General features: G+C 38.7%; 2 protein-coding genes across 4 annotated transcripts in view; one reads left to right on the top strand and one right to left on the bottom strand.

Annotated features, from left to right (window-relative positions):
• The window catches only part of PLCG2 (phospholipase C gamma 2), a 71,302-nt gene extending 63,950 nt beyond the window's left edge, over positions 1–7,352 (top strand). For both annotated transcript variants that reach the window (XM_076349054.1, XM_076349053.1), the window contains exon 33: positions 74–7,352. In XM_076349054.1, coding sequence (XP_076205169.1) covers positions 74–116 — 43 coding nt within the window. In that variant the 3' untranslated portion in view covers positions 117–7,352. The remainder of the gene's footprint in view (positions 1–73) is intronic.
• A 100-nt stretch (positions 7,353–7,452) lies between these two features.
• On the bottom strand, positions 7,453–10,671 carry SDR42E1 (short chain dehydrogenase/reductase family 42E, member 1). Of its 2 annotated transcripts, XM_076349055.1 has the most exons (3): positions 10,635–10,671; positions 10,058–10,171; positions 7,453–8,704 (listed from the first exon to the last, which is right to left on the bottom strand). In XM_076349055.1, exons 2-3 carry the CDS (start codon positions 10,123–10,125, stop codon positions 7,597–7,599), a joined length of 1,176 nt encoding a protein of 391 aa, XP_076205170.1. In that variant the 5' UTR covers positions 10,126–10,171; positions 10,635–10,671; the 3' UTR covers positions 7,453–7,596. The 2 variants fall into 2 exon arrangements, with proteins under 2 accessions (XP_076205170.1, XP_076205171.1); XM_076349056.1 differs by lacking the exons at positions 10,058–10,171; positions 10,635–10,671 and adding an exon at positions 9,116–9,160.
• Positions 10,672–25,020: the final 14,349 nt, after the last annotated feature.

Here is a 25,020-nt window from a genome sequence, read left to right as displayed (position 1 = left end):
GTAAATTGAACTTGGTAGACTGTTTTCCTCCGAGAAATTCATAGTAGACTTTTTCCTTTTCTTTTCCCTTAAGATTAAAGGAGAAGAAAGTCAGTAACAGCAAGTTCTACTCTTAAAGCAATCATTCTTTGATGCGTGCTTTATGGTGCAATTCAGGAAGAGATATTAATTTATCCTGGCCATCCTACTCAATGACGGTCTCATCAGACTGAATGGCTGGAAGAAGAGGAGGAGGAAGAAAGATGGGTTTCCTTAACAATTTCTTGTTATAAGAAAAACTGTTTTAATTCCTAATAATTTATATTCTGTACAAAGCATACCCTCTGTGCAGGCCAGACCTTCTGTGTATTCAAGATTTTTAAAATTTGAGGGCACGTAGTTGGATAGACCTCACTTCTCATTATCAATACCTGAAGTACAAGTATAAATCATCTACTATATTTGTGTACGCAGGCTATAGATAAGACATCCACAACAATTTGCATGCATGGAATCACACCACTTTAACAACCTGGCTCCTTAAGATTAACTGGTAGTGAGTTTTTAACTTATTAAATGCTGTAAAAGCACTTCTACACCAGCATTGTCATGTCATCTCTGTTACAGTGCCCAAGGCAGCAGATTGTACTTCTGATACTGTATAAAATATTTTGGGCAGCTGGTACCTCATACTGTATTGTCTCTTGTTAAAAGTTTTCTGTTACATTTTTGAGAACTAGATAATATGTTAATTTTGTTGAAACCAAATATCCTCTGCGACTGTAGTTGTGTTTTTCCTGTTGAACTCTTTGTAAAGGTTTAAGAAAGGAACGATGTGTGAACCTGTATTCATAGCCCCTGTGAATTTATGTTCACAACCTCAAGGCACTTGAAGGAAAAGTTTTAAGATATGCAATAGGAAATACCTGTTTGTTTGTGGAAAGGAAGGGTATTTCAAATTCTGAAAAGCATTTACTTTGCTATAGTATCATGTTGCAAATCCTTTCAGCTGCTAATGTGCTTAGAAATGAATTTTTTAATGAACTGTCCATTTTTAATCTTGCAATCCTACTTAGACGATAGTATCAAATGATAGTGTTTTGTAAATGTAGACTGTTTTCCCAAAATGTAGACTGTTTTCCCAAAATGTATCTAATCCAAGAATGATAGTATGCACAAATATAGGGGTACATTGGTCTTACAGCTTTAATCAAATGGAGAACATGGAGCTACAGATGAGAGAACTTGTTAGATAAGCAGGTGTGTTTTCCTGCCAGAGCAGAACCAAAGTCCTTCGATGGCATATTTAACACCAGTTGTCATAATTTGTGTGTTTGTTCTTTGTGCTAGCACTATGTTATTATTATCAAATTCCTAGTGGCTTTATCTCTACATGGGTGGAGTTTTGCTATCTGTATGCTTGACTTCAACTTTCAAATGTGTGCAGAGGAGTTAAGTTTTTCTGTCTGTGACTGCAGCATTTTATGCCTCAGGCATACATAGTGCTGTATTTCTGATCACAGAAAACTTGCATGGATTTGGGATTCATGGCCTGATGAAGCTGCCTCAGCAACTTTCAGTTTCTCTTGCTCCCCACGCTATGACTTCTGTTGTTTCAAGAGGCACTTAATTGATGCCATTGTGCATTCACAGATGATGGTTTGAGGAACCCCCTTGAGGTTTTAGTTATTCTGTAAGGACAGTCTTGTCTTAAAAATGAAAGTGCTATAATAGTGTGTCCCATAATGGGGTGGCTTCTGTAAATTTTTTATTATAAATTAATTAATTACTGAGCATCCAGCTGAAAAGGAGAAGAGGACAAAGTTAAAGGCAATTCTCTGCTTTTCTTCCTCCTGCCTGAAATCTCTTCAGTACCCAGTTGTGATTGACCTGTTCAAGGACTAGATGGGTGCAAACCCCCCTCAAACAAAGGAAAAATCACATCAACTGTGGATTTGGGAGGTGGAGCTGTAACCTAGACTGCTGTATAAATCTGGGCTTAGCTACAGTATCCAGGTGTAATGGGATCATCCAGTTGCTGTTCCTCGAGGGGGGGAACCTTTGGTGTGCATGCATTTTGTATCATGTTCCAGGACGTGGTTAGTTTCTAATATGATCAGTCCCTGTGCTATACATTTCATTCAGCGGCCTCCATGATTTCCATTTAATGTTGTGAGAACACTGTGTTGTCAGTGTTGATCAGACAAGGTGGCCCAAAGCCTTGTCTGGAAGGTCCTGAGGTTGTTGCTACAGGTGGGACAGGACTGATCACGAAAAATAGGAGACTACAAGATGCTAGGGCTTGGGGAGATCAAACCCTACAGCTCAAGGCTGTTGCTGTGGTGGGTTTTTTGTTTCGTTTTGTGTGGATTTTTTTTTTTTTTAAGCTCAGTTCCGGAGCAGACATAACCAAATTGTCCATTTGTCCTGGCTTCTTTCATTGGTATGTATATTCCTGACACAGGACAGCCATCGTGTGATGAACACAGGAGTTCCTTGTGCTGCTGCTGTGCAAATATTTAAGAATTAGCACATTTTATAGTCCTTTGAAAAGCCCTGTGCACATTCTCCACACATACGTGATGTCAAAAGTTGTAAGAGGCACTGCCTCAGTATTTATGAAAATGCATTTCATTTTACAGTAAGGCTTTTCCCCAGAGTATAGTGTTACACTGTATTCAGAAGGAAAATACGTCATCGGCTGTTTTGTTGACTTGCAAGTGATGGGCAAGGCTGTGTACTAACTCTTCTCCTGTTTCTTGCATTCTGTGTTTTAACTCCAAAACTTCACCTCTCAGTTCTTTGTCAGGGCAGACTCTGTAGCAACTTTTTCACAGTTGCAACTGTTTTAATATGAAAGTAGGTTTGAATGTGTGTGCTAATTTTATAATCTAGGAGGAAAAACATTTATAAATTTTTTGAAGTTAACAATATCTGTTAAATTGTTATATTCTTATAGAAACTGTTTTAAATCCTTAAAATAACTTATTTTTAATAAATAATTTTTGATATCTCAGCAGTGATGTGAATGATGCCAGATGCTTCCTTGTTTAAGCATTGCTCATTGAATTTCATTAATTTTGCTAGTCATTTGAGGCAGTATGCGTGAGTTCTTATTGAAAAATGGTCTGCTGGTGTGTTATGGTGTGTTCTGCTAGAGGTTGTCGGAAGGGCATTTCTGTGTTTTTAAGATGAACTGACTTACTGTTTCCATAGACATGGTTATTGTTGCATTTCATCTGGTTGCAAACAAGCAGGGCAGAAGGAAAAAGTCAAAGATCATGTTTAACTTGCAACTCCTAACCGACCTTTTTCAGTGATAGGCAGATATAAACTTCAGCCCTAGTGAGCATCAGATTTGTATCAGCTCAAACAATAAAGTCTGAACAAGGCAAAGATTAAGTTTGTAGTAATTTGGAAGAACAGTAATCTTGATGTTCACCATAAAATCATATCAGCACACTTTCTGCCCGTAAGGTCGCACGGGCAGAAGTGCTGCTGGGTGAATGCACGCTGTCTTTGTGTTGTGATTTTTTTTCATTGTTGGGAGTCTTGGGAACAACATTTTTCTCAGTCTTTTGATAAAAAATTATATGCATATTGAACTGGAATCAATATGAGGTATCTGCAGCTTAAGTCTTCTAGGAGGTCATTACATGAGCCAAAGGGTCTTTATCACCTTTGAATTTGTGAGTATGGGTATGCATGAGTTCTGAAGTCCAAAAAGTTGCTTCATTCAGGTGTTTCGTTGCCTATATTCTCACTTTTTTCCACCCCAATGCATCTATAAGTTTCTCTGTTGCAAACATTTTTTTAGTTTTGCAGTTCACAAACTAACCTTCTAGATGTTGAGATGGCATTAGCTATGTATCAGTGATTATCTTTGAATTCTCCAAACTAGTTGTAAAAATCTGAATGCAGCATGGAAGCTGAAGTACAGTTGTGGAATTCTGCTATTGTCGCGTGTCAGCATTTTTAAGTGCAGTCCAACTAGTTGACTTTGTTCCAGACTGAAATTCCATTTATATCATTAGAACTAGAAGTTAAATGTAATGAAAATTAACCTTCAGAATCAGTTGGGAGCCAAATTTATCTTCTGATCCATAACAGTATTTATAAACATGCACAGCTATTAGTTTTAAAAGAATTTAAAGTGCAGTTTCATTCATTGCTAGTCTATATGCTTAGCTGTTACTCCAGCAAAACAGGAAATCATGAGCTTGACTAAAACAAAGCAGAAGTAGTTCCCTTAACACTTGTGTACTCCTGAATTGCAATTTAATCCCCAGATCTTTTACAATATGTGTAAATTATCAGTGTTCAGGACACTTTTCTCTGAAGATCACATCATAAATCACTAAATATGCCACTATATTGTTGAAAATATGTGGAAATTAGTAATAAATAGAAATGAAGGAAAATTTTGGTTGGGTCTCTTAGGAGAGGCACTATAAAAACCTGGTCTACTTTAAGGATGGTTGACATTTAAATTTCTAAAATAAATACATTTCAATATGCATTAGAAGTATAAGTTGTTCACGTATATCTGGCAAAGTTTTACCTTCACATGCTATGTATGTGAGGTTAAGCAGCTGACCAAAGGTTCTTAAACTATTCACTTAAAACATCAGCATCATTCTTTATAGTGAGGCACCTATCAATTGTTAAATAATTTTGAGGACTAGGAGAAGTTGAAGCTGTGCTGTATTTTCAGTTCTGCTTTTTCAGTTTTTAGATGCATTTCTGGTAATTCACTTTCAGGAAAACAGGTATTAGATTAAAATTGGGAAACAGATGCAACACTTGCATTAATTACCTTAATTTACTCAGCTATTCATGCAAGAGTAATAATAACAAGCAGGAAGAAGGAGAGAGAATTCTCACTGTAAAATACTTAAAATAGAGCAGCTGTGACTGGCTTTATACATATGTAATTTTCAAGCAATTTTAAAGTATCTCCTTAAGCCACAGATTTTCTGTTTTCGTTTTGGAAAGAGGAAAAGTATCCTTCACCTCTTCTGTAGTCGGGGCTTTGCTTTTTTTGCTAGGTGGAGCTGAATGACAGGGAATTAATGAACATACCAGTACACTGCTGATGGGGTCTGGGGTAGCCATTGCCAAGCCGCTGCTTATGTCTCCTAACAAGTACCTGATTTAGTGCTCTGTGCTCAAGCGGAATTCACGGGCCGTTAGGACAAAATAATGCCTCTGTTATTCTGTTATCAGTGAAAAGTTCTGTCCTTGACTCCAGAGAAATGAAAAGGTTCATGTGTTGAGCTCAGCTTCTGGAGGAGTTCTGGTATTTGTGTGGGGTTTTTTTTGTCTTCTCAGGAGCTTCCTCTTCTGTTGTACCTAAAAAAGCTATCCAGGGCTTTAACCTCAGCCAGCATTAACAGCATGGATTTAGGCTTCATAAGTTTAGGACCCTTTCATAGATTTTTCCAGCAACCCCACCACTGAGATAATTATGAATGGCAGTAGCTGAATTTTGCTAATAAAAAGATCACAAATAGCAGAAGAAATTCCTCTGGGGCACAGGAGTTATGTTCCGTATCTTAAAAAGATCTTTTTACAAGACTTAGCTTGAAATACTGATACTATGGTTCTGTGCAACAGTCTTGTGCAATTTCTTCTACATTCTGTTTTTGTCCATTGCTTCTGCTGGCATTAAAATTTCTTAATCTATTTCTGATAACATTGTGTCAAAACCAGAGAACTTAAAGGGGAAAGTAACCAAGTGGTTTTCACTTGAAAAAACAGGGTCTGTTGGAAGGAGAACAGTGGTCCAATGCTTTCATGAGGTCACGACTGTCTTTTTTTCTCTTTTATTAAAAAGAAGGTTTCTTCTCTCTGCAGACTATGATGATGTATATTAATAACTTCTGGGAAGTGGCCCTTCTGCCATCAGCACTCTGTTGGCGGCACATAAGCTCTTTCTAAAGGAGTGCAACACTCCCGCTACACAAACACCGCTGCCCCAGGCCCCCTCAATTCATTTGCTATTACAGGAAAAAAAGGAAGTTGAGTTCTCTCTTCAGCTGTCCCTCAAGTGAAGTATTAACTTTAAGTTTCTTTCATGGTGTACACACTGGTAGGGGAATGAAGGAGGAGGAAAGTCAGATTTCAAGCAAAACAAAACATGTAGTTATCAATAGTGATTTTTTTTTTTTTTTTAAATTAAAGGTAAACTTCTCAGGAAAAGAACTCAACGTTCAAAAAATAATGCTGTCTTCAGTCATCATTAACTACAGAAATCTCCATCTTCTAAACACGGGTGGCAGTGGACTTTTAGCTTGGCTTCTCTATTTAGACATTTTTGTTTTCTGAGAATCCTTTAACAATGCAGTAGAACTACTGTCTGTCTCTTCCTCTTCACTTCCCCGTTTAAATTGCAGTAGAGTTTAACAGAACTGAACAGAACTGGAACTTACACAAAATTAATTTAAGATCAGTGTAGTTTCAGCTATTAAAATGGAAAGACTAAAGCTTAAAGAGAAGCGTGGACTTCCTGGACTGTCCTTTTATCAAGAAGTACTGAAACTGTAATGCTGATGGGTTAAGGGAAAACGACTTTGTGATTTAACATTTTGATGTGAAGTTTCTCAGTATCTCTTCCTATATTAAACTGACAGAGATGAGGGAGTTGGTAGAGACAGTAGTGACCTTTACTTAACAAGGTCTTATTTTCTATTCTTAAAACTCCACACAATTACGAGTTTCATTGTATCAAGTGTTTATCATCCTAGAAAGGTGAAGCTCTATTCAAATGGTGTCAGGTGTTAAAGAAATATTATTAAAGGCCAAAGATGTTTTATAAACAGTGGAACATGAATGTAATCACTTACCAAATGTCTTTGATGGATTTAACCATTTAACCAGTCAATAATGCTAGGAAGAATCATAGGTCTTATGTATGAATGCACTTTAGCTAGGTCATTCATCTTAAACAGGCATATTTTACTGTTAAAAAAATCTACAAATCTGTGCTGCTTCAAGCACTTTGCTATAACTTAGATTAACCATTGTGCATTTTCCAGAAATGTCATTAGATATCACAGAGTTAACTCAGAAAAGCATACCAGAATGTATTACTTAAAAAAAAAAAAAGCATTTATTTATTGTCTAGAAGTCTATCAGTTGATCTTGGTTAGGCATATATATATCCAAGCTGGAAAGCAGAATTTGGTTTTGGAATGTGATCAAAGAATAAGTTTATTCTCCTCTGGATCATGTAGCACAAACTCTTTAGGAGTAAAGGGCAGGGATCAAGAGTATAATTCCCATCAGGGAGGAAGAAGGATCAGTCTAAGGACATTTGTTCTGTTCACTGTAGTGTGCTGTTGTACCTGAAAATAAAACGCTGTTTGCAGTAATGCTGAGCTTCATCTTGTTAGTGATCTGATCAATTTTACTTTGAAGAGGAACTACGTATAAAAATCACACCTTTTTACTCAGCAGTTCCGTTCCTTGGGGATAAAACTGTTAAAGATATTTACCTGAATGACACAAATGTGTACTTTCTTGGTTTTTTTATTTTTTTTATTACCTGTCTGTCAAAACCAAGAGTACTCAGAGAACATAACTAAATTCTGTCGTCCATACTCAGTGTTACATCTTTCAGAGTGAAAATGTAACTGCAGATGGAAGCCATGAGACCATCACAGCAATCAGCAGCAAGAGCAATCCTCCATCCCTAACAAGACGCGTAATGGTATACTTTCTCGGCTTTGGTCCGCATCCCTGAGATCTAAACCACTCAACCACTTCATTCAGGGTATATGGCTGAGGCTCATACCCCAGCTCCTTTCTGGCCTTCTCCATACTAAAATAATGCGTGACACCGGTTTTGTAAACCTCTGTGCGAGTGAGGAGAGGCTGAAAATTATAAATGTGACCTACAAGAAAATGAACTACTTCAGTAAGGAATGCAAAAAAATAGACAAGGGAGAGAGGAAGACGACAGGTTGGGAACTTATAACCCAAGCCTTCCACTAAGGGTCGGAAAAATTCAAAGTTATTTACAGGCCTGCCATCTGAAATAAAATAGGCTTGGCCTGCAGCTATGTGCTTTTTGTTGGCTTTGAGGGCCTCAGAGGCAAGGATATGAGCCTGAACTAGATTGTCTACATGTACAAATTCTACTAAACTAAGAGGATCTCCATATACAAATTTAAACAGTCCCCTTTCAATGTAACTAACTATTCTTGGAAGATGTCTTTGTTCTCCAGGCCCATAGATGCCTGCTGGTCGGAGAGCACAAGTCCTTAATACACCTTTCCCATTTCCAAGCTCAGCACCATTTGCCTCCAGCACCTTCATTTCAGCTAAAGATTTGGTCCGGGAGTAGTGATCTGGGTGAAGGTGAAGAGGTAGATAAGGCAGAGATTCGTCCCCATTTTCTATAATCTGGCCTCCAAATATCACATTATATGTACTTGTATAAACCAGACTTGACACTCCTGTGCTCTTGCAGGCTTGGATGACATTTTCTGTTCCTTTCACGTTAACATCTTCTATAAGTTTTCGGTTCAGCTGCTCCCTGCCAGACATTCCATAGGAAGCGAGGTGGAATACGCAGATTACATCTCTAAGAGCCTCTTCCACTTCAGACAGGCAGCAGACATCCCCTTGCATGAACTTTATTCCCTCCGGCATGGTTTGACGTGGCTTCACGACATCAAAGAGAATCACATCAACTCCCTTTTGGTATATGGCACAACCTAAACTAAAACATGATAGAAACCATATGTTAGTATACATAGCATAATGATGCATGAAACATTTCACCTGCAGGTAAGTAGAAGACTATTAACTATTTTAATACTGATTTTTTTTTTTCCTCTGATGGGAGTCTTAAATATTCAGCCATCTAGTATGGGGAAGATTCAACTGTGATACTTTAGGTACTGAACTAATTTCTCATGCTCTATCAATACTTTGGAGGAAAAAAAAAAAAAAAGAACTCCTGTAAAGGAAAATTCAGAACAGAAATAACTGAAGTGCTTTCAGCAGCCTTTTGGAAGAACCCAGCTATGTCTCTGCTTCTGTCCCCTACTGATCAGCAATAGCAAACCTTTCAGATGTAAATCTGTAGCCCAATATTTAAAAAAAAAAACAACAAACCAACACAACTTACTGGTTTTGTCTTCCTGCTTTTGTGGCATCCCAATTCTGTCAGAACAATAAGTTGGTCTTTGCCATTGTGTTTGAAATTTATGGAGAAGAGGAATGAGCGAGATGCTTCTAAGCTGGTAAGTACTTTGCTACATCTACATTTTACTCCAAGTCACAGGTATAAACACAGGTATCTACAAAATATAAATCTGGTGTTCCTCTCCCCTTTCCTACAACTGTTGTATTTCTATAGTGCTTAAAGGGGGAGACAGAAGAGGAAAAAGCCAAACAGAATCAGATAGGTATCTTCTGAGATTTCCTCCCCCAACACACTTGAAATTTACTTTTTGGTCATGACTGTAATCTCTCTTACCTATGTAAGCAGTTACAACTCTGAAGGTACTCTAGAAGATAGTCTAGGGCTCAAAATAGGATTTTTTTCTTTACGTGGCCTGCAGAGCCATCTGCAGTAAGGGGAAATGGATTTCACTGAAATATGTACCTTATTAACAACTCTAATCCTAAAACATCACTGTCCATAAAAATAAATATATTCTTGAGAGTAGAGAGCAGCTGGAGTATTTAATCTATATAGGTAAGCATGTGTGTAACTATTTGCAGGCCATAGCCTACTGTCAAAAGAAAGATTGCATACACGTGTAGGCTTGCTCCTCAGAGTAGGCTGAAAGATGATGATCTAAATCCCCCTTACAAAGGTGACCAGACAGGTGAATGTCTGCAAGTCAGTTGATGCTCGACATTTGGAAACAATAACATATTTACTTAAAACGTGGAAACAGAGTAACATGTTTGTTTAAAACAGGTCCAAGATGAATTGGATGGTGTGAACTGGATCAGGCATCTCAGGCCCATAGTTTTCCCTTTTACAGATGGATTTTGTTGCCTCACCAGCAGCAATCTTTTACGTTTATTCTTGTATGTAATAACTATTTAATGCACTAACCGGAAGCCAAAATAACCTCCTCCTCCAGTAACAAGAACTGTTTCCTTGGCAGTATTTTCTGGTTCCATCCTCTTTCCTTTGGCACTATTTAAGGAAATTGACCTATAAAACACACTGTAAATATACACGTTAACATCAATCTGAGTTTTAATGTCACTACACATTCAGTTATTCACAGATCTATTTCATGTTTTAATTGAAGCCCTTCATTTCACCATCTGCTAGGTGAGGCAGAAATACATTCTGCCCTGGTATTCCTCAAAAAAAGTTATACTTGGAGAAAAGATGACTGCTGTAAGAAAAGCAAATACATAGATAGCTGCCGTATGAAGAGTGAGTTAAGCCTTCAACTTCCCTCCCCGGGCCTTGTTCAGCGGCTGTTCCGTGTACACCGACTGCAGGCGGAGCGGTACGGGCGGGATCGGCCCCCCTCAGCACAGCAACCCCGCACGGGGCACAGCCCGGGGCCGCCGGGGCCCTCTCAGAAATGACCTGCAGGGAGCGCAGAGCCGCGCTGAGGAGCCCCCGCGGGCGGGAAGGGGGCTCGGGGGAGCCGCTCGGCCGGCTCCCACCGTACCTGCTCTGCCAGCCGCCACCGCCTTCTCAGAACGCCGCGCTGCCGCTGCGACGGCGCCGCCGGGCTTCACGGGAAATGGAGTTTCGCGGGGGCGGTGGGCGGGTGCCGAGCGACAAGATGGCGGCCGGGCGGTTTGGGCGGGAAGGGCGGTCTGGCGAGAAGTCACTCGGTAGATGTTGAATTTTTGTCCCGGTGAACATCGGTTAGTTGGAGTTTGCTGTGTTGTATCAATTTGTGTGCCCGGAAGATGCTGCTTTTCCCCTTCCCCTCCCCAGTGACACGCGACCAGAGCTTGGCTCACAGCATGAGGCACTTTAAAATGGTGAATCTCCTGTTATCTTTGAAATCTGAGCCCTTTCCAGCTGGGTCACATCCCGATGTTTGTACTTTTCCCTCAGTGTGTGCCTGCAAGTATCAACCCAGGGGCGTGAGGCTCTGCAGAGATCTGGGACTTTTGAGAGAGGGTCCTTGTGGCTAAAGAGCCCTTTAGTCTTGGGTGTTTTGGGTGGACAGGTGAGTTTCTGGCCTCGCTGCTGAACACGCTGGTATGAAGATACCGCAGCCACCGTCAAATAACCCACCGTGTCCGGGAGAGCTGTGCCCTTGCAGCATCTCGGGGCCATGAACGTGGCTGTCCCGCATCCTGGTGCGTCTGTCACAAGCCTGTACCATGTAACACGCTAACAGAAGTCTGCTGTGCCTCGTGCAGAGGCTGAAATGGTTTTGGCAGTGGGAAAACAACGCACAGTGCTGACTGACTGCAGCAGAATCGCTCCTGAGTTAAGCATCACCGATCCACTGCAAGCTGTCTGCGAGAGAGAGCCGTAACAGAAAAACAATGAAGAATTACACTATCAAAGTCTGTTTTGTGGTATTTTCCCTTTTTCTTTTTGCAGAAGTGTGAGTCACTTGCAGAATGTTAGAAAGAACTCAAAAAGTGGGTTCAATGTCAAAACTACTTAAAACACACAAGTTTCTGTTTTGCAAAACCTTGACAGAAGTAGACACAGTATGCTGTGTTTTGATTGATGGCTGGCAAGAATTAAAACTAAGCAGATTCTAAAAATAATTCTGTGAGCATTAAATATTTGGGTTTTTTAGCAATGATTTCTTGCTGGTGAACCTCTGTGATTCTTAAATAGCAATTTTAAGCATTGAGCTTGTGCTGTGCAACCTGACTATGCAGAGCCGCTGCATCTATGTAGATGTGCGGAGTGTCTGGTTTGGAGGGCATCCTGCAATCATAGCTGATTTCCCTGTCTGCTGTCTGTATGGGCAGAAGAGTGGGCTTGAGGCAGCCTTGAAGCATCCCTTATATGCCATGCAGACATATAATCAATGCTGTGTTCACAGAGGTATGAGAATTCTAGCTCAGAAGCAGAAAAATCACTTATGTATTCCTAAATACTAAATATAAGAATTCTGTAGCACTGCATATGCCTTCTGGATTTATGCATAATACCTCAGTCTACTTGATGAATATTTTTAGAAAATTTTCCCAAGTGTTTAATCAACTGGAAAGTACAAAAGAGTCCTGAATTTTCCCTGAGATCTACTAACGCAAAGTGTTTTATGTTTGAGGAGTCTCACAGCAGATTATGACATGGTTTAGTGGACATGGTGGTGTTGGGTCGACGGTGGGACTCGATGATCTTAGAGGTCTTTCCAACCTTAATGATTCTATGATTCTATGACAGTTGATGTCTGTCTTCTGATCAAACAGATACGAATGGCATATCGCAGAATTGCAGAATAGTTGAGGTTGGAAGGAAATGCTAGATATTGCCCAGCTGAACCTCCTGCACAAAGCAGGTTCAGCCAGAGAGGTTACTCAGGACCATGTTGGTATTGAATATCTCCAAGAATGGAAACTTCACATGTTCAGCCACTTTCTCCTGATAGCTTATAGAGCTTTGTACTATCTGAACGGTATCTCTGACCTGGAGTGCACTCCATGTTGTGTAGGTAAATCTTTGGATTTGAATAGGCAGCTGTTAACCTCAGGATGAGGTTTTGTCCTCTGGGCTTTGTGGTACATCCAGGACAGTTTGCAGGATTGAGACCTCTCTCTCTCTTTCTACATTCTGCTTTTTCTTGCTTTCTGCCTGGTATGTTATCTATAGTGAGCAAATTGTGTCAGATTATCTCATAATTAGAGTAAATATTATGAATTATCTCATAATTAGAGTAAATATTGAGAATATAATAAAGCTGTAGTTAAGATACTGTAAAGCTTCTGCTCTTAAACCACTATCAGTTTTATTTCTCATGACAGTAAATAGTCCTTTTTGGCTTCAAAGAATAGTAACGAACATTTATTCCTTCAAAATGGTGACATCTGTGAAAGCTGTGGGTAAATATTATCCGACGTTAAGACTTGACACTCTCAGATCTCATCATTTTGCACAACCCATTTGTTCATGCTCTTTCATTTCCTATGAGACCCTGCTTTACCTAAGACTTTATGGACTTTCTGAGTGTATCAGAAATTCTGTGTTGCCGTCAAATAAATGGACTTCCAGTTTTACTTTCTATATAATGGAATGTTTGTCTTGGGATTGTTTCTTTTTTTAAAAAAAAAGTCTCTGCTACCAATCTTCACTTTAAAGAACGAGGCATTTCGGAGCATGCCTTGCATATATCCCAGCATGCAGAGAATCAGACTATGTTGCAGTCACTTGAAGAGATCGCATTGATACGTGGAATTGCAGGCTAGGGCAAGGCAAGATGTGTCAAGATAGAACAAACTTGCAGTGTAAATGGGGTGTTATCTGCCACAACCTGAGTTGCAATGAACCTGAAATAGGCTGCAAAGAAACCCTTAAATCAGCAACAAACAGACCTAAATAACAGCTGTAGTGAACAACGCAAGTTAGAAAGAATGAGCAATTAAATAATTAATTATTCTTCCATAGAATGTTAGTTCATCTGGTTCCTTTTGCAATTTAAAATACTTAACTAGTAAAATTATTTTTGTCATAAAAATACAAAGCATGCCAACAGTACTGTCTCAGGAAGGAGGGCAATATTTCATCTGAGGAAATAAACCTTATTCTACTGTTTTTGTATTATTTGACTTCATTTTGGTATTACTTAATTGTGCTTTGTTTTTCATTGAACAATAGGATGAGAGAAGAGAACAAGACTTAAAACTAGGTCAGAACCAACCACATTAATGGTCTTACTAAAACAATTGGTTAGAATAGTACTAAAAAGGTGACAACAGCATCTACATTGTGAATGGAAGTAGAATTGTAATGTTCAAAATTAGAATCAAACATTCAACCTAGATTAGACTGGAATATTTTTAAAGGAGGGATGGGGTTAGGGATAAACACGCTAGTCTGAGTTTTATTCTTGGCTCTGACAGAGGTTTCCTGAGTGACCTTCAGAAAATCGATTTCTGTTCTGTAACAAAGGTGGCATTGCGCTTCACTGCCCGAGGTTGCAGTGGTGCTTGTTTCATTTGTGTTTCTGAAGCTCAAATTGGAGGTGCTGTACAAATACTAATAAAGCAGGAAATCAATTGTGTGGGGCTTAAAGACTTTAGGCAAGTATGCAAGTTAGACCTTCCGAAAATGTTAACGTTGACTTCTTCTTAGGACACTTGTTCACTGTACAGTATTGCTTGTGGAAAGTGTCATACATTTGGTGATGTGGAGACGACAAACAAAAGTACTTATAGTTTCTTTTTCCTGTGAGTTCCAGTAATGGAAAAACTTATCCTACCTCTTCCACATTGAGAAAAGAAAGGTTTTCAACATTAATGGTATTCACTCTTTAGTGAACACCATTCACTAAGGATGATTAAATTTGTTCATCAGAACAGTTGCTTTATATAATTTTCGTAATCTAATTCTTCTGTGTTCTCTCATTTTAGGAGATAAGGCTTCATAAACATTTCTAGTCCTGACTAGGAGGAGGTGCGGGGAGTAGTGGATTCCTTATCAAAATAGGAATTCACAAATGGAAGGTGGTTTCTACTCAACAGAGCTCTTGCAAAGGGTCAAGCTGTTTGCAGAGTATTTTGAGATCTTTGGGTGAAGGAAGAGGTTAGGTTTATGTTGCACTGAAGTTGTATGCCTTTGTTACATGATTCTTCCTAATACTGTCAAATAATGGCTAAATTCCATCTTCTTCTAGTTCTGGGATCCTCTTGAATGTGGATGCAGATTTTGGGATGAATGTTAACCTGTAGCTAGCAAGTTCCTTTTCATACCCGCCAGAAGGAAGATCCAATAAAGAACCCACAGAGGGACTCAGATGTGATGTTGGCAGCAGCAGTGCAGGGCCCTGCTCACAGGTTTCTGTCCCTGCTCATTTGGTCAAGGCAGCTCTGCCCAAAGCTCTGCGCAGTCAGGAGACTTTCGTAGCCTCCTTTCACCGGGTGATGGCAGCAGCTCTGCCCTGTGACGTTGGGTGTAGAAGGGTGCAGTCAGCTCTTCAGAAGGTACAAACCGCTCAAACTTTGGGTGTTTTCACCCCAAAAGATCAGGTTGGGTGGAAATACCGAGCAGTTGCCAGTTGAACCAGCTGCTTAAAGTGTCTGGGTGATTCCTTTTGCAGTTACGTATTCTTCAGTGGTACAACTGAGAGAGGGTGCTGTTGTACCATAGTGCTGACGTAGCACAGATATTTGACATCATTAATATCAGTGTTATGTTTGATGTCATGGTACCAGACTTTACAGCTTAGTTACCAACTAGGTATTTCATGCAGCATATGTGCACTGTATCTTGTAAATAACAAGATGACACAAGTCAACTTTCTTGCCAGATAGCTGTTCACAGATCGGAACGACCTAAACTCAGTAGTCATGCCCTGACTATCTTGAATTTTATGTCAGGATTTCACTGTGGTCATCTTTAGTGCATTAGTTATGCAAAATTATTGCTCTAAAAGATACTGAAAATGCCTTGAATTTTTTTGACAAGGATTCTTAAAGAACAAACTTGATTCTCAGGTGTCTATTCAGCAATATGAAGTGATGCATGCATTCTGTGAAATCATCAGAAATGAACTTCTTTTCCCTTCTGTAATGCTTAAAAAATGTAGATTATCATATTTTCAAAAGTAACATTTAGTTATTTATCCTAAAAGGAAGGGAAGAAAGTAAGTTTACATATTTTAGGATAAGTGAATGGTTAGAGCACAGGACTGAGAATAACCTGTGTTCTTCCTTTTTACTTTGATAACAAATAGCTGTTCATGGTCTGTGCCTCTCTGGATACTCTGCAGGGCACATCGATAACCCACTTTTCAGAATGAGTGGATGTTATTCTTCATAACCTCCATGGAGCTAAACAGAGTCTCAAGGGACTATTAACAGCTACTCCTAAGCGTTTCAGTCTAGGTGTCTGAAGTAAGTGGTTGCTCCAACAATACTGATCTTAAGCTCCCTTAAGCCTAGGGATTTTTTTTTTAAGTTGTAATTTGACCTGATGTGTTACCTGATGTTCTGGGGTGCTAGTATCTGTTTGCAAAATATGTTGCAAACGTATTAGTGCTTAACAGTATAAAAGGCTGTTATCCAAGATAACTGTGGCACCTTAGAGGTTAAAAAGCCAAATTTTAACCCATCCTGTAACTTTACTTCATGAATAATTTCAGTAATGCAGAAGAGGTACACAGGACTGCAAGGGCTAAAGGATTGAGCCTCTTTGTACCTGCAAGGATTATATGCTTTAGAAGTTAGTACATTAAGAAACATCTTATGAAAAGACTAGCAAAATATTCTTGAAAAGGCTTGCACAGATGTTTTTGCTCTCAAAGTGAGGGAGGACAGGTTTTGGAATGCAATGCTGAATGTCTTTGATTCAGTTACTTAAAGCGAGTCTTCTCATAAGTTTAAATAGGCAACTATTTTAGAAGGTAATTATAGAATCATAGAATCATTTAGGTTGGAAAAGACCTTTAAGATCATCGAGTCCAACTGTAAACCTGACACTGCCAAGTCCACCACTAAACCATGTCCCTAAGTGCCACATCTACACGTCTTTTAAATACCTCCAGGTATATATATGCTTATGTTTCAGTAATTGTCCAGTTCGGTTTCAAGTGTGATTGATGTGCATCCAGCTGCCCTTATTTACCATACCGATAACAAGGAATGGCTTCCCTGTTGTAGTAGTTTATAATTTAATTCAATTGTCCACAGGTTTACAGAAATCTTACCCGCTTAGCTAGCAAAACCAAGATGAGGTCAGTCTGCTATGCATCATTGACACTAATAATTGAACATCCAGTTGGTGGTTGGAGATGTACTACTTTGATCTTTTGGGAGGATCTAAAGGAGCTTTTGGCTTCACAGGCAGCTAATCATGTGCTATACCTTATGTAGAACAAACTTGAGGCAAAATATGTTCTTTAATCTGTATTTTGTACTGTGTTAATTTTCTGTCTGTGAATAAGAAGTCTGCAGGTACTGGTGGTGAGGATGAGAAGAGATGTGTCAGCAAGAACACCAAAGACTGAATTTGCTGTAGCATTTCTGTGGGTTTCTCAGTGGAAGTTGTATTTGCTGAGGGGCAAAGGTAATATATTTGCTAAGGAAATGTTATCCATCGTCACACTTAGTTCTGGTGCTTTCATAGTCATGATACTGTGTTCAAGGTCTAGGCAGTGGTCTCCCATTTTCAGGCACTTAGAACAGCAAGAGAGCAGAACAGACACTGGCTTAGCAATGGTACTACCCGTTTTAATTCTGTAATTACCTTGAAAACATTGCAAAAATTACATAATTTTGCAGAGGAAGGATTAGGTAAGAGTTTGAACATGTAAGTAGAGGAAAACAACTTCAAAAAAAGGATGCAGTCTCTTTCTTGCTTCGGCTGTGTTTAAATTTGATAACCTCTATAAGGCTTACTTAATGGCATCTTGGTATTTACAATAGCACAGTGTTCTTATGTATCTGTGATGCTATTTAGTCTGTTCCACGAAACTAATGATTGTAGAATTCAGAATTCATAAGCATTTTATCATGGCCTGATGTGTGACTTAATTCTGAGCTATTTCAAATCAAGTGGTTCTGGCACAAACCTGAGTTTTCCTTTGGAATTGATTTGTTCAGAACCAAAAATTTTGAAGGTTGAAGGCACTTGGTCAAAACAAAATAAATCCCCTAACTCTACAATGGAGCAAAGTTACTAAAGTTACAAAGATGAGGTAGTTATAACATGCATTTATCTTCTGTTCAAAAGCTTTATTTGGACATGTTTTGTCCTGGAATGGTAACACAAAGAACATGTTCAAAGTAAGAGCTATTCAACTGGGAGTGTGAGCATGCTGTAACTTAAAGTAATTTACTGCAAGGTATTCTGCTCTTAATTGTCACTCCACTTAACAGAAGTTGTGGGTGCAGTGTCTGGTTGTAACTAATTTTTAATTTTTGCTACTTTTGAGGGAGAAGCAAGATCTGAATAACCAGGAGATTCAAATATATGATTTTTTGTTTGATTCTTGCAGTGAAAGAATTCTGACTGAGCTTTGCATTTAAAGTGCTGCTTCTTTATCTTTCAGAGAGTATCCAGCCCATTGAAACAGAATTTGTGCCAGTTTAAAATGCTGGATTGATTCCAGGACGTCCATCAGCTTAATTCTTTGTTCATCCTAGGAATGCGGAAGAATCAAGCATTAAATGCATTATGGACAAGCTGTATAAACTGAAATGTTCTTCTAAATGATTTAGATGAATGGCATGTTCTAGTAACTGGATTTCTTGTATAATGAAAGTTTCTGCAGTCTAATACGTAATCTTCAAGTTACCAAAAAAAAAAAAAAAAATTACCTACAGAGTTCTTTATGCACTAGCTGAATAAAATGATATAGAGGAAAATTACTTGCTTAATCAATTTAGATATTCAGCTTTAACAATTTATAATTATTATCATTCTTGTCACAAGAATGCCTGTTTTAGCAGTTGTCATTTTAGCACTTTCTAAGAGAAGGCATTATCTAGTACAATTCTTGTCCCGAGTCTGTCACTGACATTGCCTGAGCTCCTTTGCCCTTTTAAAAAGTACTCTGGGAAAGCCTGGGAAAGCAGTTTGAGTGGCCAGTGAGAATCCCTTGAGTGCCATATTGTTAATAGTAAAGCCAAACACACTTCACTATTTGTGTTTCTTGTGTAGTTTTGGTCCTGGCTCCTTTCCTTACCCTCATAAATAAAGGTAATCTCTGCTGGGAACAGGCATCAACTAAAGCAGGCCGTTAATCACACTTAAGCAATATGCACATTATTAGCTTATCTGGCAGAATCATCCCACCTACCACGATGCTTTATCTGTTTATGAAGAAAATGCCTTCCATAATTGTAATTAAAAAACCAAAATGACTCACAGTTTGTAAGTGTTAATGAGAATATATTACGCAGCCAAACTCTCCTTGTGTCTTGTTTGCAAAGGGGTCACACTGCTTTTTGCCTTTTCAGTAAGCTTTTTGTCAGTGACGGACTCATCCTGTCCTGAAGTTTATTAACTTGAAGAGAATTTCAAAGTTGGAATGACCCTTGTGAGAATAGGCTACAAGCATTCCTCCCATTTAGGTAAGAAACCTCTTCCCCTTGTTATCTCCGGTAAGAAATGAAGCAGTCCAACCAGGACTGCATAAGGAGGCAGGCCTCCAGTTCCTGTAGATTACACTTTAAGAAGGGGTCTCAGTTAACATCTGCTGCCACTGAATGCAGCTTTTATAGGTAATCTTGGTGCAATATGACATCATTAATGTGTTCCATAATTTAGACTTCATAAAAGTAGAATTATTAGATTATTTGAGTTATTAAATTTCTGTAATAAGTTGACCACTGGATGCTTCTGGCCATAATAGCTGAAGTTAATATCATGGCCTGATATCTTGGGATGAAGGTGCTGTGGGTTATGAAATTTTAATTTACTTTGTCCTTTATTGGAATAAAAAGAGGAATATTTTGTACAAAAATTAAGGCTAAACTAAACATATGTACGTAAATACTACAGAATATACTTCATGCATAGTGGCTATAGCTTGTTTAGTGCATCATGCTGAAGGGCTGCACAACAGCACTCTAAGAAAGGTTGTTGGAGTAATTTTTTTTTCCTCTGGTGCATGTGTTCCGTGGCTGCATTTGCAGCCTTTGAGTTACGGCTGCTGTATTTCAGTTGCACTTTCTGAAGTCTCTGGGCAATGGAGCTGTCCAATTTTGACTCTTTTAGTAGTTGAACTGTACTCTTGCAGGTGAGGTACCAAATGTAAACCTTTAATACTATTCAGCTAAGTCTTCATGTTCCTTTACTATAAGTACTGATTTTATAAAAGCTTTACGTCTTCTCTGGCATTTTAGAGACTTTAGAGATTACAAAGAGACTTCTTTATAACAACACAACATGCAAATATGTAGTGGCATTCAAAAAAATGGATCAAAATAATTGTTGCCATTTCTCACCTTTTCATTAAGTCTGTGTGTTTTCCTCTTAATATGCTGGCTTGCATTACTGTAAACTTGAACTTTCATTTTAATGGGTAATTTGTTGAATGTATCCCCATTTGTGCAGGTGTGTTACCATACAATGCTGGGCTGTGGTTTAGCCTCATGAGGTTGCAGTAGCTGTTTAACATGCAGACAAAGTTTCACAGATTCTAAAGTTCCAGTTTTAAAGATTCCAGTATTACTAATTTCTGTCATGTATCCGATGATCTTAAGGGCCTTTTCCAACCTAAATGATTCTATGATTCTTAGGCCCTAAAGATACTCATCTGCCTGAGCTGAGGCTCGGCTTTGTACTTTTTGCATTCTGTGATATACCTCCTCTCTGACCTCTGTTGGTTAAATCCAAAGAGTTTTGCATGGAGCATCCTTTCTCAAAAGGGACACAGTGGGTGGCAGGAGTCCCACTCAGCTTCTTCTAACTGGACTTAGATTCAAGGAAGATATATGAAAGATTAATAGAAAAGATAAGACCTGGGTGCAAAAAATTCCTGCCAGAATTGTGAAATTGAGGCAGTGCTCAGGACTGAACCTGTAGCAGTTCTGCAAAACAGCATCCTGTAAAGAACCTCACCTGGCTTAACATCTCACTGGTACTTTTTCCACAAATTCTAGCTGAACATGGCTCTGCTGCAATGTAGATACAGTTTGTGCCTGAGTGAAGCTCTGGGATTTCAGACTTGTTCTGCTGGCAAGTTGGTTCAAGTCTGAACACGCTGTGCCTTCAAAACCAAAAGAATAAGTAGGAAGAGCCTCACATTTAGAATTTTTAGACTCCTGCCATTTTTTAACTTTAATTTATTTATTTTGGGTAATTATGCTTGGGTTTAGCAATACTGAAATTTAGTTTATGATAACAGACGTGAACCAAGTGGGGATGATAACATCAGAAAAAGTAAATAGGAGAAGAGGAATATCTTGTGTGTAGAAAACCCTTCTCTGAATCACACCAGTGAGGCCAGGTGTGTCATAGTCAGCAATTGCCCATGGGCAATATCTTTGTACAATAACATTTTTTATTCAGGCTTTTGGCATAATTCCCTTGGATTACTAATATCTTTCTTCCTTGGCTTTCTTTGTAAAAGCAATTTTTTTTTTCACTTGTGTCCGTCCATTTGCAGATGTCTTTATCTTCACTTACCTCTGATTCAGCAGAGAGATGCTAACACCCTCTTCTGCTGAGCCCACAATTCCAGTCTCCACTGCCCACTTCTTATTTTTTCAACTAGGCATCTTCCCACTTTTTCTCATGTTTCTCTCATTCTCCAGAGGAATTCTGTACAAGCATCTACAGCATCATTCTCTGCTGACCTTTAAGCTCTGTTATGATGTCTGTAAAACATTATTTGATGGTCTTTAGGTTACTTGTACTCAAAGAACACTTCCTGTCAAGTTGATCACTACCAACAGCATATTCAAGCAGCAGGGTCTGGGACTGAGTGCCATGATAAGGGAGTTTTCATCTATGATTTTTTGACTAATTAGAAGACGACCTCTCTTTGCTTCAGTTCATTCATGTGTGCTGTAGGAACAGTATTAGAGCATTTATGATAGCTAAGTGCTTAAATATTCCTGAGGGAAAGGAGCGCCATTTAAAGAAAGATCGTGCCAGCATAGTTTTTCTTCAAAATACCTCTTTCCTCTCTGTTTTCTGTTGTGAAGTCCGATATCTAGAGGTACTAAGGCTACTTAATTCTTGTCCACTTTTCCAAGTATAGTTGGGTGCCTCATTTCTGTTTGCCATTTTGAATATATCTGTGGGGATAGAAGACTGATAGATGAACCAGTTATCAGCAATTAAACATGTGGAGGGAAAATTATACTCCTAAGTACATAAACAGATTCCATGTTTTAGACTTCTGTAATTTTTTAAATTTCATTTGAATTTGACTCCTGAAGTTTGGCCAGTATCTGCTGATTTCTAGCAGTACTGCCTGTGGTCCGGTTTTTAGGACTACTTTGAAAGCCCACTGCCTGTCTTTTTTCTAGAGTCATTGAATAGCTTTCTCTGGGACAGTCTCTCCTTATTTTGCACAACTCATTTGCAAACTGCATTGTTTAATTGAACGTAATAGTAATCAACCCTTCTCTGTAACCAGTTATAAAGGTAAGAACTTTTAAACTTTTATATGACATTGAAGTTCTAATTTTAACAGCACAAAGATATATTTGACATGAGCTTTTACTTTATTTAAAAATAAAATAAAAACCCAGTTTAAAGGAAGCAAAAATTGCTCCTAGGCTGGTAGTTTTAAATCCTAGTTTCAGTCCATAAATTTGATTGTAGATTAAATTGAAAGACCAGAATATTTAACAAGTAACATAAAATCCTTAAGAATTGGAGATGCTCTCTGCTTTAAAATGTTAAAACTCAGAAAAAGGGAAATTGAAAACACATATGAGCTCATTATTAATAGTAATCGAGATCTAAAAGCCACCTTGCATACTTGTGTATATCCTTTTAAAGTTAATAGAAACCATATCATATATCTGAGAACTTTTCTAAAAACATGTGTCTGGAATAGTTGTTAGGCATGAACTGTCTAATTATATTCCAGCTTGTTAGAATATAACTCCTGTAACTTGGAACATCTTTAGGTTGATTCAGAACACTGTCAATGAGTTTACAAAAATTTTTGCCCTTCACTTACTAGTAAAAACGTGGTTCAGCAGTGAGTAAAAGTAGCTGCCTTCTGGTGGCCATTTGCATCCCGTGTTTCAGTTCAGTTCCCAGAGACGTTTGTTCACTGCGGAGGTGATACCCTGACTTGCATCTCCAACAGAGAGAAAAAATATACCTTATCATAGAGCATGGCTTCTCCTAACACTGCTGTCATTGTGATGGGTTAAGAGCGTGGGCTATAGATAGCTGTTAATTTTAATAATTGTGTCCTGAATCTGCCCATATATATATATATATATATATATATAATATAAATAAATATAAAAATCCCAGAAATCCCAGGGACAAGACACAGAACCTGTATGCCATCTGACATTTTTGACAAGCTCTCCAGAATTAATCTGTCTAGGAGCTACTATGCTCAGCTTAATTATGGAAAGGCTGCATCTGTGTTCAAAGCTGTTGAGAGAGAAAGAAGAAAGTAAAAATGTCCACTAGGTTTGATTAACTGCTTTCAGCCTGATGAATAAAGACAGATGGTTACTAGTTATTTTTCCTTAATGGATTTTGGAACTCCATTTGGTGGATGAATTAAAGTTATAGGTCCCAAATCTGCCTTTGAAGCTATGCCTGCATAGCCCTTAGTGATTCTAGCAAAGTTTGCATGCATCCAAGAGAGAGGTTTGCCCTAAGGCTGTCGTATATGTTGTTAAAAAGCAGTTTTGAAATGAAAACTAAAAGTCAAGTGATAGTTCACAGTATTAATAAAACAAGTTACCAACTATGCACAGCTCAGGGAGGAATCCCCTGCAAGGGATGATTAGCGTGAAGTGCTTGTGCAGACTTATCCCCATAGAATTTGTGCCTGTTTAGGTATGACCTCCACCTGGGGCTTGACAATATTTTAATACTGACTCTAAAACTTGGAGAAGTTCATTAAAGTTGCACTTGATAGGTTTGTCACCTGGAAAGCAGGATAAATAGTTTTATGGTGTAGGTTCATTTGCATGAATCTATTAGCATGTCTCAAATCCAGGTGGAGGAGGTCTTTAAGACAGGGTCTAATTCTGCAGGTGTGCACATGTTTAAATACATGGTTATGAATATTTCTGTTCTTTACTTCTGTATGAATATCTGTGTTTATTTTTAAGAATGTACGTAGGCATCTGTGGGTTTGGGCTCTCAGGGAACATTCAGACCTAATGGGTATTGGGACCATCATTCAGCAACCTACTAAATCATCTATCTAGTTTTATGTGAGGATAGTCATAGTGATTTTAATGGGATTAGATATGCTTACATCTAAACAATTTTTGAGTCAGGGTTAAGGTTACTGCATGATATCAAATGTCTAAGATGGACAATATAATAAAGGGAAACAAAACAACAAAAAATGACACTGAGTATACAGATTTTTCCATAGTTGGTGGATTGCCTAAAGAAAAAATACCATTTAACTAAAATGCTACCTGCCATAGAACCATCAAAACCCCCCACAGATCCTGAAAGGCACCTTGAGAGGTCATCTAGTTTGTCCCCCTGCTCCACGGGACGATCATCTATCACTAAGTCACTCCTGACAGAGAGCTGGTCTCGCTGACAACATTAGAACGTGATTGCGGCAGTTTACAAGCAGCATAAACATTGCTGAAAAGCGACGGGAATGCCCTTCAGATCAGCAGCATTAAAGGAGAAGTCAGTGACATTCAGTATGTAGCAAACACACATTCAGTCAAAATAATAACCTAAGTCATTGATTACACACAGAGTGAGGTCACGATTCCTCAACAGGAAAAATACATGGCTTCACCATTCGGAAGCGAGGGATTTGTCCTTCAAGTGACAGAAAACAGAATGCGCTCAGGGCAGGTGACACTTTGTCGTGGTTGATCACTTAATGCTTTTTGAATCATCGCTCATTTTTCATCTCATTTTGCTTCGGCTTTCATTTCAAAGACTAGCTGATGTAACTGTGAGGGAAATCTAAAAATAAGTGAATTCTGTTTATGAGAGGCAGAGATGTTTCTAAGAGTTTGCAGATGGAAGGGGAGGCATGTCACAGGTGTGCATAGTTAATAACCCAAGTGATGATGAGGAGATGCTACCACTCATTTTCTTTGATCCCCTTTGCAGAATCCATGCTCAGAGCTCAGAGACATGTTCTGGGGCTCCAAGTTGTATGTGATTTATTTTTAATGTTGCCACTGTCTACAATGGATGACAAGTTGTGTTGGTGATGTAGTAAATCCCCCCACTTTGAAGGGACTCTTTTCTGGGGGCAAAAGAGAGAAGTTCAGCTAGAC

This window comes from Aptenodytes patagonicus, chromosome 11 (genome assembly GCF_965638725.1).
Source record: "Aptenodytes patagonicus chromosome 11, bAptPat1.pri.cur, whole genome shotgun sequence".
Taxonomy (NCBI): domain Eukaryota; kingdom Metazoa; phylum Chordata; class Aves; order Sphenisciformes; family Spheniscidae; genus Aptenodytes; species Aptenodytes patagonicus.
This window is presented reverse-complemented; position numbering and strand designations above follow the sequence as displayed.